Below are 16,874 nucleotides of genomic sequence, written 5' to 3' on the forward strand. Positions count from 1 at the left end.
GGCCAACTTCTCTCATAAAAATTGGGCCTAGTGCAAGGTCTTTCAGAAAGCTGTTCGTAGTCATTAACAATTTATCCATTCATCAAAACATGCTGGTGGATATTAGCAGCCCGTTATTGGGTACAGTTCTTTCAAAGCATTGTGAGTCCAACCAATAAGGGGAGCCATTAAATCCAAAAATATATAGGCAAGATCTAATCCAGGGGATAGAAAATGTTTCGTGTATACTGTGAAAACATTTATCTGGCATCTTAAGTGTCATATTGATTGACAAATGTGGACATGGCCTATTTATCCACATCTATGCATTGTTATACTATCAGTCAGTTTGCCATAAGATGGAACAACATTAAATTTAGTACCCACCATAACTGGTAATGATGTGTCTAAATCGTACTATATCATATTTTTTAAATAGCATTTATATCATCCATCTTTATTTTTTAGTATTTTATCTATATGGTCCTTGAAAAAAATCAAAGCTACAAATAAAAAACAAAAACAAACAAACAAAAAAAAACATTAGTAAAACAAAATGTTTCATAGGAAGGTGATGGATTATAGGGACCACCAGCAGTGTGGTGAAGCCACACTACTTTATAATGCAGGAGCTCTCAAAAACCACAATTGTCAATTTCATTTACACTGCATACAGATTTTCTTATTTCACATTCAGCTGGGAGCCATATTATCTTACATTATTCATGCCAAAGTTGCCTGAAATTCAACCCCTCCAAAAGACAGACTCCAACCTGGGAGTGGTGCATGAACAGGAAATAAAGCAAAGACAGGAGGCAGTGAAATGGGCTCTAATAGTTGAATGAATGCAATGAATAGGAAACAGGTTTCTATCATAGGGAAAATTATATGAACTCCATATTTTGCTGTTGTATAGGTCCAACACTATAAATATAGTGTCATATCTACTTTGTCTACGGTACCTATGGTGGTGTCCACCATAATTTTAAGATCAAATAAAATAAAACATGACAGTACCATATATGATATTAGTTGTAAAACCTTCCTTCACAGCGAAAGACATCAGTGGTGTGTTCACTGTAGCTCTAAATCCCCACTATTTGAATCCCACTCAGTCCCTCGTGGCTGCTTAGCAACCCCTTTCCAGCACAATATACTCTGAATTAACAGGGTAGAGCGTGACCGCTGCCTCCTCAAAACCACAAGAGAAGGGTGCTCTCCTACCATCAACGCCTGCTCTTAACACTGCAGCAATAAAAGCCTCTGATTTATTACAAGAAGGCTTCAGATCTCTCTCTGCCGCACACAAATAAACAGGATGAAAAAGCAAACAAGGGACATAAAAGAGATCAGTTTTGGTTTTGTTGGTGGCTACATGTGATGTGGGTTGTAGAGATGTGGACATAAGGAACCTGACTAAAATGAATAAACAGAACATACATGCTGTAGTTTAAGTATAAAAGTAGTCCCCGATAATCAGGTGGTCATAGATGTTACCTTGAGGAACTTTAAACTCAGCTTTGTGTCTCACTCGGCTTCACTGTGGGTTATACAGTGATGACTGTCTAACAAATTCACTGAGCTGGCCCTGAGCAATAATGTACAAGTCCCAAAGCCCTGTTCTCCTGCCACTATAATCCACAATCAACTCAGTAATGAAGCTTTTATAAGGTTTTTCCCCTCACAGAACTGCATGGAGGTGAACTTTATGGAGGATTTGCTACCAAAATGGACTTCAGGATAACTGTAGCACGAAGAGACGGTCCTGGGTGTCATGGCGGGGTATCAATCCCCGCCTGCATTGTTTTATTTTATTATTACTATTTTTGCTTTTATTATAGAAGTCTGTGTCTGTTTGGGATGTGCTGTGGCGCTGAAGTAAGGAGTCACCCGGTCAAATCAAAAAAGAAAGGGATCCATGGATGAAGATTCAGACGGCAGGTGTATGGAAAAGCAGTTAAAGTAGTGGTGTGCTCTAGAGCTCCATCAGCAGCTCTGCTCACGGTCGGCTGTCAGAGCCGTCTGTGAGCAGGACGCTGATGATGGGACCTAACCCCTCGCTTGTCTCCCGGGATAAGTGCGTCAGCTAAAAGCGTTAAATGCGAAAGCCTCTGTGAAGACTCAGAGGAAGGGATTAAAATCCGCAACGCTGGGATGTGAAAACTGCATTAGACCTGAATACTCTCAGCCAGCTGCACGTCGCCTGCGGCTACATCAGAATTTCATGAAAAAAAAAAAAAAAAAAAAATCTGCACAGATGCGCCCACATCAGTCCATTTTATGTCGTTCCTCTGCAAATGTGATTTTCCTTTAAGATGATGTAAGACATCACTTCGCGGGACGATTTTTTTCTCTGTCTCACAGCTTGGAGCAACATTATCTCCAACCTTCTGCCGGACCAAGCGTTTCCGCTCTCAGCACTTTGGAGAGATGGGTGCGCTCAGGTGTCCCGCTCCCATCATCCGCTCTCTCAGCATCCTCCGAGCATCTTCCAGCAGCCCATTCGCGAGGAGCGACGCTCAGTAGCAGGATGGGGGAATGCACGCACAGCCTTCAGTTTATCTCGGACTTGTGATTGAACCACAAGCCAAAACGCAAGCCTGTAGATTTCTGGACAGACAACCTAGGTCAACAAAATGTTTTTGTTTAGTTTTTTTACTTTTTTGATGGCAGTGTTTGTTTTTGGTTTTTTGTTTTTTGAAAAAGTCTCGGCCGTGATCCGTCACAGTGGATGTGTGTAACAGTATGCTGGTTATGACAATCGATCTTGTCAGAAGAAGGATCCACTGTAGCCAGACGCATTTACGCATCGGGTTAAAGGAGATGCTGTAGGCACGTCTTGGGATTGCTTGTCAGGAGACGCTGGATGTGAGGACTGTAACTTGATTCAAGACTGTGCTTTGGATCTGAGTAGACCAACACCATGCACCTACACGCCACTGTCTGAACTTCTGGGGCGTTTTGCGCGCTGCGATCGACACTCAGATTTTGTGCAAGAGCTGCAAAAAAATGGCACTGAGCGAAAACTGCAAAGCGCAACCTGCAAAAGAGCAAGGGTCAGTGCAAAACCCCCCGTCTGATGTTATTGAGCTAAATGTGGGTGGGCAAGTGTATTACACTCGCCATGCCACTTTGACAAGCTTTCCAAATTCCTTACTTGGGAAGCTGTTTTCTAATAAGAAGGGTTCTTCCAATGACTTGTCCCGGGACCTGAGGGGACGCTATTTTATCGACAGAGATGGCTTTCTGTTTCGGTATGTACTGGATTACCTAAGAGATAAGCAGGTTGTCCTCCCAGACCACTTTCCCGAGAGGGGGAGGCTAAAAAGAGAGGCGGAATACTTCCAGCTGCCAGAATTGGCCAAACTTTTGTCCTCCGATGAGTCCAAGTTGTTTCCAGACGATTTGTACCACAGTGATCTGGATGAGGCGTCGCAGGGCAGCGACCAGAGGTTTTACCCCTCTTACTCCCTGGACAGGAGGTACGGCTACATCACCGTCGCCTTCAAAGGCGTTTGCGCCTCGGGAGGCAGAGAAAGTCAAACTGACACGAGGGCCAAAAAGTTGCCGAGGATCTTCATCAGCAGCAGGGTCGGCTTGGCCAAAGAGGTGTTTGGAGACGCCCTGAACGAGAACAGGGACACCGACAGACCACCGGACCGTTACAGCTGCAGGTTTTACCTCAAGTTCAGACACTTAGAGAGAGCTTTCGACATGCTGTCAGAGAGCGGATTTCACATTGTGGCCTGCAATTCTTCCCTGACTGCGTCCTCCATCGGTCATTACGCGGATGACAGGGTCTGGTCCAATTACGCACAGTACATCTTCTACCGTGAGTGAAGATTTGTTCCCAGACATACTTTCAGAGGTGGTGTAAATTGAAATGAAAATTTTGACCTTCTGAAGTCACAATGAGACCAAAAAGGAAGTTAAACACTAACATCAGTAGGATAGTGGGTAGAGTTGGGTAATGAATAAAAAGCCCATCCTTCTGTCCAAGATAACCCAGTTTATAGAAACGTCTGTATATTTTTTGTTTTTTTTGTTATTCATTACATGGCGTAAAAATGTAAATTTTAAGTATTTGCCCTCGTGAAAGCCCATCTATAGGGAACATGTAAAGGCGATCTGCAGAAACCAGAATATAGCCTGGACCACCAGAAGGCAGGAGGCCAGGTATCCTTCCGGTTTTGAGTCTCCTCCGGGGACTTAAAGATTTGTCTGAGGGTCCCAGATGAAAGGCAAAATTGCCCAGGATTTCAGAGGAGATGAGGCATAATGCTGCTAAACTTCATACGTCATGCATAAGCAGATGCTCTGCCAAGGATGGGTCATGAATAATATAGCAGCAGGAGCAAACTTCACATGAATGCTGCTGCTTTGATTTTCGTTGGACGACGAAATTTGTTGATCAGCAAATGCTTTAATTGGCTGCAAACGTGGTGTAGTTTTCTCTTTGCAAAGGGGGGAGCTGGACCAGATGGTCAATTAAAAAGCACTCTGTTCATTATTCTCAATGGCTCCCTTTGGAAGAGGTGGAGAAAACCCAGTTAGTAGGTGGCGGTCAGAGATACAGGAGGCCAGGCTGAAGAACACATGACATGTGCATTCTGATGATTGATCAGAAGTGCTGTTAATTGAGGGTAATTTTGGATGGCTCTGCCTTGACCTGCAGTAGTTTTCTGCCAGGTATAGGTATAGGAGTCATTCCATTTTTTGCCTTCTCCCCTTCCCCATTGATACACAGCTTCAGGTCAAAGGCGTGTGATGGGACAGTAGGAGGGGGATGCAAGCATGGAAAGAAAGAGGGTAGAAACTGCAAGCGGGTCAGAATGGGAAGAAAAAAACATGCACAGTAGGAAGAGTACACAGAGAAAAGGAAAAGAGAGAGGGAATTCAGGGAAGTGAGCTGAAAGCGAGTGGAGAGGAGGGAGGCAAGCAGATGGAGGAGAGAGCAGCTGAGCATGAGGGATGAGGGAGTAAAAGTTGCATGAGACCTGGCCATGGGGAGAAAGAACTGAAGCAGAAAGACGAGAGAGCGAGCGATGAGCAAAAAATAGATTAAAGTAAGTATCAGACGGAAAAGTTCATCGAGTCCGAGAGAGGAGAGGGGGAAAAAAATTGAGGGGGAAAAAGAGTGAGCGAGACTGGGTTTTCATTTATAGTTAGCAGACAAGGTGAGGGCCTAAGGACGCACACAGATATAGAGCATTAAGAGACAGAGTCCTGGTCAGGATGATGGATAGACATATCATAGGTAGACAGGCATGAGAGCGCAGTGGGACATCCATTTTCAAAACTAATACTGTAACCTGATTCTGAATGTGGGACATCAGCTGGCCTGGGGCAGGTATTGAAGTCATAAACTAAGAATACATGGAGACAAGTGCACCTTTGGCGTGTGTGGGGGTGGGAGGTATGAAACAGATGTGCTTTATTGTTGTTTGTTGTTTTCAACAGAATCCCCCCCGTCCTGCCTCCTGCCCCCTCCCATCTCATCACATATGGACTGAAAGAAAGAGGCTGTTGAGGGTGTAAGAAGAGCAATCCAGCGCAGTAAACAAATTTAGAGACTTTCTTCCAGTCTGTCAGTTCCTTAGCATCATCTGTGGTGCTCCACTTTTTCAATGGATCAGTTGTTTTCTACAGACTCCATGACTCTCAGTATTAGTACACAGCTTCCAAAATACTCACATTCATCATTTTACAGTGTGGTATCATCCATATAACAGACAGGGCTGAATTCCTTCATTAGGTCAAGACCACTGCTCTAAATTATTGCAGTGGATGTATGCGCTTGCTTTCTCCACAGAAAAAAACAAATGATACTTTCAGCAAAGGGCAATCTCCTCAGGAGGCCACAGCATCTGAGCATTCATCACGGACAAGAGATTCTGCACCTGATGGCCATGATGAATAATTCACACTTAACCTGGTGTGACTTGTACATCATTTGAATAAGTTGGAATCAGACAGAAATGCATCACAATTGATCACCTATAAAACATTTGTGAACAGATATCAAATGGTTTGGTCACAAAACCCAGAAAATCCCCAGGTTCCACTACTCTGCAGACATGAAATGGACGCTCATTTCAACAGAGAGAGAGAGACAAAGAGATTAAATGTTTACAATTCATAGTCAAATAGTCAATTACTAATTTACTCATTTATAGTATATCAACATAATCAGAGAAACAAAAACAAAATTGATGAGTCATATGTATGTATGTATGTATGAGATTAGAAGCCAAAATTACACAAAAATGAAAAAAGGTCAAACATTATATATATTATTTCCTGAATGAAAATTGAAGTATTGATTGAGTGTTTGTTTTAAAATCACTTCTTTTTTAATTTTCTATATAAAAAAAATTTACTTGACTTGAGGTAATCCTATCTGGTCTACCAGAGAGGGATTTAGTTTAGTGGGACAGGTATACTGGGCTGTTACAACATTATTGTTGCATCAGTGATTAAAATCTCTAACATCTCAGTTGGCATTTAAGAGACTGGTCTTATTATTGCCAATAATCCCTCGGAAAATAAGTGAGCATGGGCTAATTTAAAAGCAATCTGTGATCTCAAAATATTTCCGGAGATGCAATTTATGGAGATAAATACCAAGCTATTTTCAGGGCAATTTAAAGTACGAGTCATATTTCAAAAGAGAAGCGGTTGTGTCAGTCAGTTTATAGACTCATACTCGTGGTCATCACCTGGAGCAAAATCTCATCTGCTTTGACATAACCTGCTTTGACGTTACAGCTTTGGCAGAACAAATCATCATTGAGCTTTTGGGCTGGTATCATCAGAGGCAGTTTCATTTGTCCAACTCTGAAAGAGCTGTGCAGAAGTGATCTCTCAAAATGAGAGACATGTACAGTAAAGATGGAGAATGATTACATTTTCCAGGTGTGCTCTGTTAATATAACTGTGCAGACTTCGTTTGGACTATGAATGAAAGGATGTGTGCCCATAATGGCCCCTGAACAACAGCCACAAGGCAGTAATGAAAGACAGGGGGGAAGTAATCAATTGCTTGGGTCTAATAGAGGCAGAGATTGGGCTGTCCACCAGCTCCCAGAGTCAGAGTCTGGATGGATTGACACTGCCTACAAGAGATGGATGCTGCTCCAATGAATAACTTGTATGTGTCTTAAAGAGCACCTGGGCAGAAAAATGTTCTGAAGTAGCACACGGCTTTGTGCGCTCGTGCCATTTTTTCTCACAATAGTTGCAGCACCTTGTGCTCTATATCAGCTCAAGTGGACAATCTGGTTCACCTTGGAAGTAAGATTATTGAAAAGGTGCAGATACAAGTGGAAAATTGAGTTTTTGAGAGCAATCACTCAGCAGCATGCGTTGAATTTTCTCGGCCATATTGGCGGTTTTACATGTTTTAGGTCATGAGATGTAAAAATGTGCCACTGTTTACTTTCTCATTTTCACTGCAGGCTTCTGTATGTATATTTCACAGCAGACATTGATTTTAAATTTAGCTCGCTATACAGCATTAAAACAATCTGGCGGGGACTTAGTCAATCAGAGACTGGTGGGATTGTAACATTCCCAAAGTGGGAGTCAGATGCTGAATAATAACCCTTTTATGCATGAAGTAAGCTGCTTCACATAGACCCTCTCACACTGTCTGTCCATGCTTATTGATTGTCTTGTTTTGTTTTTTTTCCCTCCCCCTATAATATAATACAGGACTGCTGACTCACAAACCACAGATGTTGAGGGTGTCCTTGAAGCACCAACAAGGAGAGTTGTCACAATAGTCCCTGCTTCATTACCAAGTGATGACAGGGCAAAATGGCAAAAAAAAAAAAGAAAGGGGGAAGACGATAGACTTTGATGGATTACCCATTTCAAGCAATGTTAAAGTGTCATAATGAAAGTAATGGAAAACAATGTCTTCATTAAAGGCAAAGGATCAGTCTGAGTGTGTTATTTTAAAAGAAGGGACTAAAATTAATGGTACTGTTTATTTGCTCAGCCATAATTTTCGGGCCGTCATTTCTTTCTTCTTTTTTTTTAACTCTGTTGCTATTGGAGTTCAGCTGTGACATCTCTCACCATCTGACATCTTAATGATCCCACCAGAAACGCTTAATGGCTCGCGGGATGCAAAAACTTCAATTGCGCTGATGTTTTGGGGTTTTTTGGATTTCCCTTTGGGGTTTATGGCAGCATGTTAACCTGTGCACGGATGACTGAGGTGTTAAATAAGTGTTGATACCTAAATTCGTGCTTGAAGATCTTGAAGTGGGTGTTATGTTGTAACTCTCTGAATATCCCAAACTAATGGACGAGGGACTCAGAACCTCTTCATTCACCCAGTCTCTTGAGGCATCATTGAGGTCATGAAGACGCCTTCTTGCATTCATCTTGCCTCACCGGTTCCTGTGCAGTGGAGTGGTGTGGTGCTGGGTCAGGGGACAGGCCTATAGGGAGAGGCTGATCTGTCTGTGTAGCTTTTTCATTTCCCTGTCAGGGAGACGCAGCAGGCTGGCACCCCCTGATTCTGGGAGGGGACAACAACCACTTGTCATTAACAATCAGCCAGGGAAGCTGTCAATGAGCAGTCTATGAGAGACCATAAAAGGTGCCCTGTGCCCTTGAATTAGGTCATGTGAAGCTTTTTGGGACTTCATAGGGTATCTGGAATCAATTGCTGCTGATAAGGGTTGCTTCAGCAGAACAGCTTGTCTGTAGAGAGGCAATTGATATTGACAAATTCAAATATATGCAGATATTACAGATGTTATTATATCTGGCAAGATCAGTCAAGCCATCAGTCAGGGTGGACAGGAACTGCTGAAGAGATACTTTTGCAGCAAATAGGACTATCGTGATGAAATGGATTTCCTCCTCCCTGTGAGGACAGTCATTCCCTTTGCAAGACAAACCTTTTGTCTCTGTAAGGACACACTGGCCTAATTTCCAGACTAACAAGCATGTAAACTACACTCTTCCTGAGGCAATGGCAGAGGAAAATTATGTGTGTAACTGTGAGAGTTGAAAGATATAAGTGTGTTTAAGATCAGAGCTTCTGTACTCTTATCCCCTCACTAGCTGCAAACTGCTTTTTTCACCAAACAATGAAGGCACATTTTTTTCCTCCCCATTTTCTTGTTCCCCAGCCAAAGCCTCAGCCAAAAATGTTTTGCACAAGATCCATGCAACAATGAAAGCATTTGTAAATCATTTGGCTTACAAAGGCTCACAGGATTCTGTTGCGTTTGGACCAACACGTGAAGGAATGACACTGATAAAAGTGAAGTGCTTTCTTCTTGTTTGTTCATATTTGTTTGCTGCCTTGTTTTTAAAAAAATTCATCATTATTTACATTAAAAGTGCAGTTCATGTTAGTGCAGAGATCCAAATACAAGATGCAGCATGGATCTATAATTAAAATAAATGGCATTATGGCCTATTGTTTATGCACAACAACCACATGAAACTGCTGAGCGATCATTCTTCATTTTTGTTTAGGCATTTATTTATTTTTACCTCCTTCACTTTTTGATCATGCCAAGCCTTCTTCAGATTAGAGACTGAAGCAAAGAGCTGCTCTGCCATCAAAAAATAATCATCAGACACTAACGATGAGTGAGTTCAGAGGCACACATTAAAAACAAATGACAATAAACCTACTGACATTTGAATTTGAGTTCGTCAGAGCTCATGCCTTCAGTCCCCCATGTCCTACTTTTCTGCCATTTAAAACATTTAAGTGGATAAAAAAAAAAAGGAGTTTCAGTTAAATCTATCATCCAGGCAGGTGAATTTCCATAAAACTGAGCTCTCAAGCTCGAGGACGAACATGCTTTCCTTAGATATGGAGAGGAGTTTGAGTACAGCCTGTGAGACAAGCCTGTATGCCCCAGCACCGAATTCAAATCCCTATCTCTATGTTATTTATGAGAGGTGCAGACACAGCTTCAGTTTAGTCTGTGGACCGGCCCCAGTCTTTTAATGTGGTTGGAATATGATCTCTTAGACAGACTGAACAGATCTATGAAAAACAGTATACAATCAATGACTTCCCTGAAAAGATACCTAAGTGTATCCTACACACCCACTTGTTTAAATGTACCCCAGAATGATTGCGTTTCCTGACAAGGCTATTAGTTATTAGTTTCCTGTCTTGAGCCTGACAGGGACATCAAAGCTCTTCTGCACTTGGGCTGCGCAGCCCATTTCTATGGCCAGGTCCTATTTAGACAAATTGTCAGCCAACACAAAATGAATGGCCAGGTGCTTCTCAGCCTGTCAGTGACTTTTATACAAATCATTCTCCTGCATAGCCTGAAAATTTTATGATGCTATTATTGGGTGTTGGCTAGTTTCCTAAATAGGCCGCCCCTCTAGACTACAGCATCCATCCATTTAGAAACAATGCTCAGCCTCCCGCCTCTTGATCCTCTCACTAATGTGCCTACATCCATTTGCCTGGTGCTGCTGGTCTGCTGGATTCAACTGGGTTCATTTTCTGTGGGGGGAAATTGGTGCACTGATTGGCCTCTTCGCTCATGGATTAGCCATTTAAAAAGCTGTTAGTGACTCTCTCACTATCAGCCCAGTGCAATCATCGCACCAGAGATAAGGTCATTATTATAGTATGAGCAAAGAGGTTAAAATCCCCCTTGAACTCTGTTCAGTATAAATTGGTGCATGCACTGGAAGGAGGTAATGGACAAATTATTGCTCCCTCTGAAATATCATTGGTATTGAGTTTTTACTTTATCACTGTGGAAAAAGTCATTAAGACGGTTTTAGAGTCATAGTGCTTCAGTTTATTTTGCAAACACTGATGTTTATTTTGGAGCAAGCAAAGAAGTTTTCAATACTGTACATATCAATCTATTCGTGCATCCTAATGAGATACAGTTAAAGGATATTTTTGGAAAATAAGGCAGCTACTATGCTTACTGTCTTTATTTGAAGGATTCATGAGCTAGCAGGCAATACAGTAGTGTTTCTGGTTCATAATTAGCAGTGTGGGGAGATGAGGGATGGGACAAGAAGTAGGCACAAAAGAGGGAATGATGGCTACGAAAAATTTTCTGCTTATATCAGGTTCACCGCTCATTTCAATCTTCATGACAGGAGGTCAGGACCCCTGCTGGGTGCAGGTACAGCTATTCACGCCACTATTCACTGACCTGGTTCTTCTCCCAAGATACCTCTTTTGGTGTTTAGCTGCTCTTTCTTCTTTGTTCTTCATCCTTAAAGGTAGGAAGTACATTCATACATGTATTAGATTGAAGGGATCTAAAAACAGAAAATAATACACCAGTTAGTTCTACTTCTTGGCAGCCATGCTGTAATTCTAATATGAAACTGTGACGGAAAACCAGATTGCTTTGGCTGTGAGACAAGCTTTGCTCTGGGAAATGGGAGAGGTCTTCTGGGGAGTCACACTGAACTGCACTAAGCTCAGGGGTCCTCCTTATCATAGGAAGCAATATGCACAGCCCACCAGCTCCTTCAGATCCAGCAATTAAATGTCAAAACCACTAACTGGCCCGTTCTTACATTTATATACCCCCACACACCACCGCATTGATCTGAAATTCATATAAAGATATTTATATGACATTGAAACTGCTGTGTCAGCATTTGTCAGAATTTGTTTGATTAGTACACTGTTTCTTTTGATTAGCTGTGAAATCTGTCATCATACAGACTGCTGGGACATTGGGACTACAGCAAATAATTTACTGCATGAGGTCAAAATACTGACAAGTGTAATTTCATTTGTTTGTTTCCTAGGTGGGCCCTCACGGTGGTCGTCCTCTCACTGCGACTGCTGCTGCAAAAGTCACAAAAGTGAACGTGAGGGGGAGAGCGGCACTTCTTTCAATGACCTCTCCACTTCCTGTTCAGAGACCCAGTCAGAAGCCAGTTCCCCTCAGGGAACCGTGATCTGTGGCCCTGTGAGACGGCAGCCCAACATCCAGACACTGGACCGTCCCATCCCCAAAGGGCCAGGCCACATCCTGCAGCAGGCAGAGATGCGCCGTAAAACTGACATGCTCCGGGTTCGCACCTTTGGAGTCCGGGAAAGAGAGGCTGCCAAGAGAAAAGCAAATAAGGAGAAGATGACTCCGGAGCAGGAGCTGGAGAAATGCATCCAGGACTTCAGACGCATTAGGATTCCAGATCGCTTTCCGGAGAGGAAGTACATGTGGCAGTCGGAGCTCCTGAGAAAGTACCGTCTCTAAATATGAGTGTGAAAAAGAAAAACGAGAAAAGATGACGAAAGAGAGAGTGGTGGTACTGTCACCATCAGTGAAGATTATTTACTGCATAGGCAATAGACTGCACCCTCTAAGACACATACTGTACTGAAAAAACTATGGCCACTCTCTCCGCCAGCATGACTAGAGGAGCACACACAGTACAACCAGTGTGGGTCATGATTTGTAAAGTATACACAACGTTGTGTATGATATGCACATGTATAAATCAGGTTACTCCTGTTGGGGCTTACATCGCGAACTGAGCTGGGAGTCAGGTGTACTAAAAGCTACTACTATATCATTAGTTGAAGCAACAAAGCAACCTCAGGGGCAACATCATTTGAAATCATCCAACTAACACATACTGTATGTTTAATTGCCCTCAATAGCTGTTTTTTAAATGGATATACCCAGATGGTGCTGTGAGTTAGCAATGGAATATCACTATACTCCACTGATAACACATATAAATATAGTAAGCTTTGAAAATGGCACTGCATGTCATTTCACCCTTAGCATAATTATGCAATATCAAGCCAACTTTCAATTCACTGTTTAGTGTGATGGAGAAATATGGTGTGTTCTGACTGAGACTGACTTAAATGAGGAAAGCACTGCCTAGATCTGTTTGCCATTGTGAATATGTTTGTCTAATGTCATTACGTGTTGGATAGATGATGTGTAGGTAGAATATAATGCCAATGAGTATTGATCTAATTCTTGATTGTAATTGTGCAAAAAGGCTAATAAATGCATTAGAATTGTATTCATGAATAGTGGACCTTCTTATTACCTTCAACACATTTCGAGACAATCGAATAGAGAGACAATCAGTACTCCTACTTAGAAATGCCCATTCACTTATCTGCTCCCCTAAAAAAGGAGTCCCACCAAATCCATGTGTCCATCAGTGGGTTGTAGTGAGAAGGTTTGGTTTCTGGGAGCGTGGATCCAAACGAGAGGGCTTAGAGAGGTAGGGAAGAGGCTGGAACTCACAATCACTGGCCACACTCTGACAGCAACAAAAGCGAGGATCTGATTAACATCGTTGCCCAGTGATGGAGTGACAACCTGTCCAGGGTGTGCCGCGCCTTCGCCTTCCACCATCTTGTCTTATGCTGCTCCCGTCATCTCCAGCTCACTGCATACGCAACTGGCTTCATTCAAAATGTGAAATAGATACTTCTATGTTGACATTTTAATGTGTGCTTCATCCTCTTGAGAGGATCTCAAGAAAACGGAAAGAGAACCATGGCAGCGCATCACAAGCACCATTTATAGTGTGCACTATTTTTAGCAAACAGATTTCTGCAGTATCGCCACATTGCATCCATAAAGAGTAAGGCTGGGGGACTGAACTGCTGCAACCCCTAAAACAACTGTGTGATGATAAATGAAGAGCTGCTGCTCTCTTGGGACAGTGAGCGTCCTCTAACACAAGTTCAAAGGGAGAAGCTTTGTTATGGCTCAGTGAAACATTTGGCTCAATATGCATCTGACAGTAACCAAATTGTAAGTATATGGCATTCACCCCTGTTGCCCTTCTACTTTTGTTAACATAAGTGCTTTAATGCAAACTGACACCTGTAATCCAGAGCAAAAAAGACATCATCTTGCGCCCATATGTTTTGTGAAAAAAAGTAAAACAATTTTCTCAAGGCTTTCAAGTCTCCATTTAGCTACTATTTAACTAAAAAGAGATACCGGTTAGCATTTGAATGGCCTTCCAGAAACTCAATAAAGTAAGGGCATTATATTCTTAATATGCCGGCTGAGAATAAATCAGCAAAAACCTGGAGGGGAACTGCAACATAATGAATTTGTCAGGGATATAGTGGCTATTCTTCCTCTCCTCCTCTGTGCACCCAGACCCATATCGCTTCCCTCAGCCTGCTTTCAATAGGAACACAGCATGAAATCTTTCAGTTTGAAATCCAATGCCCCTTTCCCCGTCTTTGAAAACCAGATCCACTTTGGATGGCATTTTGCCTGTCTGAATCCTAATACCCCGATAAAAAATCAATGAATCTGTTTTTGCATTATCGAATTTACACAATGTCACAAGATAGCCCGGCGTGGCCCAGCCTGACCTCGTTGACCTTGCTGGCCTATCCCACAGAACCACCTGAACAAAGCTGTTACCACTCTGCTTTCCTTACAGATCAATAGCCTCAGATCCTGGCCTTGGCTGTCTTGCCTTTATAGATGGTCGATAACCAACATCCCCCTCTAGGATGCAGAGTTACATTAAATCTTCAATCAGAAAACATCGCTGCCACCACTAACTGCCTTCAATTATCCATCAGGGTTGCCTGCAGGCCTTGTGTTTCCCACAACAGCTTTCTTTATCAGGAGACAGGTTTTGCAGCATGATTGCAGCCCTTGTATTAGGAAATTACTGCAAAGCCCTTGGGCATTCAAGAGTAGCGAGAATTATTCTATTTATCAGATATCAGGTGACCAGAAAAGTTTGGAACAATAGTGGCATGATGCAAATTCAAACAAACAGGATTTAATTTTTCATACAAGAAGTATTAGATTCTGGATTATAAGAGAGTGTATATCACTTTCCTGTTATTGTCGCAACACATGGGGGATGTCTGAAACAATACATCAAGGAAAGAGCAGGATAATTTATGCCAAGTGTGACATCTGGAATAGGGAGATGAAAATGCCATCCATCTCTTCCCCCAGAGAAAAAAACCCCAAACAAACAAACAAAAACAATCCCTCACTCGGTGAGGCCTTGTTGCCTGCAGCATGTCTCCATAAATATCCAAGACCAACATGCTTTTCTGCTCACTCATCTAATTTTAGAGAGTGGCATCTCTGAGTTTATAAACATTGTGGAAGTAGATGGAAATGTGGGGCCTTACTGGAAGGATCTTTCTCCTGAGGTTGATTTCATTGTTATTTGCATATTTTAAAGAGCAGCATTACCTTTCAATATGCTTGTGTGTGTGTATGTCATAAACTTTTATGATATCAGCAGGGTCAGTTTTTACTTTTCAAACCACATTGTACTGTAATTATATTAAACTTAGATAGCGAGTGCTCTTTTGTGGGAAACCTGCAGGGACACAGCTTGAGAAATTGAAGCCAATTTAAAGCCTCAGAGTACATTTGGGGTCTTACTCTGGCCTGATTCTGCCAAGTCCAATGTGTAGAAATACCAGTGGAAAAGATTACAAATTAATCCAGGGGTGGAAATGACAAAATTGCGGTGAATGTCATCCCCATCAGCACCTGCAGAAAACTGAGAGCACTGGTGCATCGTAGAGAGAGAGGGGAAGAGGAAGACACAACCACACACGTGGGGGGAAAAAAAAGGAAGAACAAAAATGTATGATGAATGTCTGGGGCCCCACATTCTCAAAACATTATCAGGAATTGTGTGACCTATTAGTCCAACACTAACGCTGGTCATCGGAAAGACTTTGGCTTCCTGACACAACAAAGACGGGAAGACTTTGGTTTGTGTTTCTTAGAGCAGTGGAAATTTATATTCAAAAATTAAACAACAGCATGTCTTTCCAAAAACAGTGTCCCAGTCACTCTAGAAAAGTGGCAGTTTCTGCTCTGAACATGTTTCTCAGGAACTACGTTCCACTGAGGAAATAAACCTGCTGACTTACTGGAGGTCTGTCAATTATTCGAGGGTGATGGAGGACTGACTTTTTAAAACAAGGTGTGTGTGGTAGTGATGTTTTTTTGTGGAGTCTATCCACACTGCTGGTAGGTGAGAAAATATGCTTTTGTTTCTGAGCTTGGATAAGATACTCAACACAACATGTATGCTGTCATTCTGTCAGAGAACCAATCTGCCAGTTTATTAGGTTCACCTACAGCTATAAGAATGAAGTTATACAGCTGTTCTGAAAGAAATATCACCCACATAAAAGTCATTATGTTCGGCTTTCCCTGATTGTATTTAAGTTAATACTGCTGTGTCTGTAGATTGCGGTGCTGTTGAACTGTTTTGTGCTACACTGACAGGTGTTTCTAATGTTGTATCCATATCATATGTGTACAATAACATATATATTATGAAATTAAATTCCAGATGGTAGGGCAGTGTAATCGTGTATTTATGAACACAACCGTAAGGGCCAAATACCTTAGACACACATACACACATAGGAAATGTATACACAGGTACAATGGATCTCAGTGACAGGTGTCAGTCAGTACTGCTGACTTCAGCAGGCATTGAGTCCACTGTGAGTATGCTTTTGCACCTCTTTGGTGCCCTGCCTCCTCCCTCAGCTTGCTGCTGTGGCGCCAGTGCTGAGATACAACCATGAACACGATCATTCACCTCCTCAGACAACCACTGTCAGCATTACAGTTTGTTATGTGCGATACCTGTGCAGCCCTACATATTCTTACATCCGTGCACCACCCCCTGGGATCCATTCAGGCCCCTACACTGCATAAAATCAAGGCTCTGAATCCAGGTGCAGAGATCCTAATGAGACAACACATCCAGGGGGTCCTGAGTGACAAGAGGAAGCAAGAGGAGGAGCATGAGGCAGGAAATCAGCATACAGGTTCACCTGGCCGCCCCCACCCCCACCCCGCAGGGACAGAGTCTACCAGTGAGTAATGACAGGAAGGGTACAATAAAGAAGTCACTCCACA

At 42.4% G+C, this 16,874-nt stretch overlaps 1 protein-coding gene across 1 annotated transcript; it reads left to right on the top strand.

Annotated features, from left to right (window-relative positions):
• Positions 1-2,988: 2,988 nt before the first annotated feature.
• On the top strand, positions 2,989-12,854 carry LOC115050060 (BTB/POZ domain-containing protein KCTD16-like). The gene is made up of 2 exons (XM_029512784.1): positions 2,989-3,811; positions 11,764-12,854. Exons 1-2 carry the CDS (start codon positions 2,989-2,991, stop codon positions 12,213-12,215), a joined length of 1,275 nt encoding a protein of 424 aa, XP_029368644.1. The 3' UTR covers positions 12,216-12,854.
• Positions 12,855-16,874: the final 4,020 nt, after the last annotated feature.

The sequence above is a fragment of the Echeneis naucrates genome, chromosome 10, assembly GCF_900963305.1.
Source record: "Echeneis naucrates chromosome 10, fEcheNa1.1, whole genome shotgun sequence".
Classification (NCBI taxonomy): Eukaryota; Metazoa; Chordata; class Actinopteri; order Carangiformes; family Echeneidae; genus Echeneis; species Echeneis naucrates.

What these genes read in the sequence shown, in the direction of transcription:
- LOC115050060 (XM_029512784.1), top strand. Translation starts at nt 2,989, where the DNA reads ATGGCACTGAGCGAAAACTGCAAAGCGCAACCTGCAAAAGAGCAAGGG. An exon ending in CGCACAGTACATCTTCTACC is followed by an intron (nt 3,812 to 11,763) that starts GTGAGTGAAGAT and finishes TTTGTTTCCTAG; the next exon opens with GTGGGCCCTCACGGTGGTCG.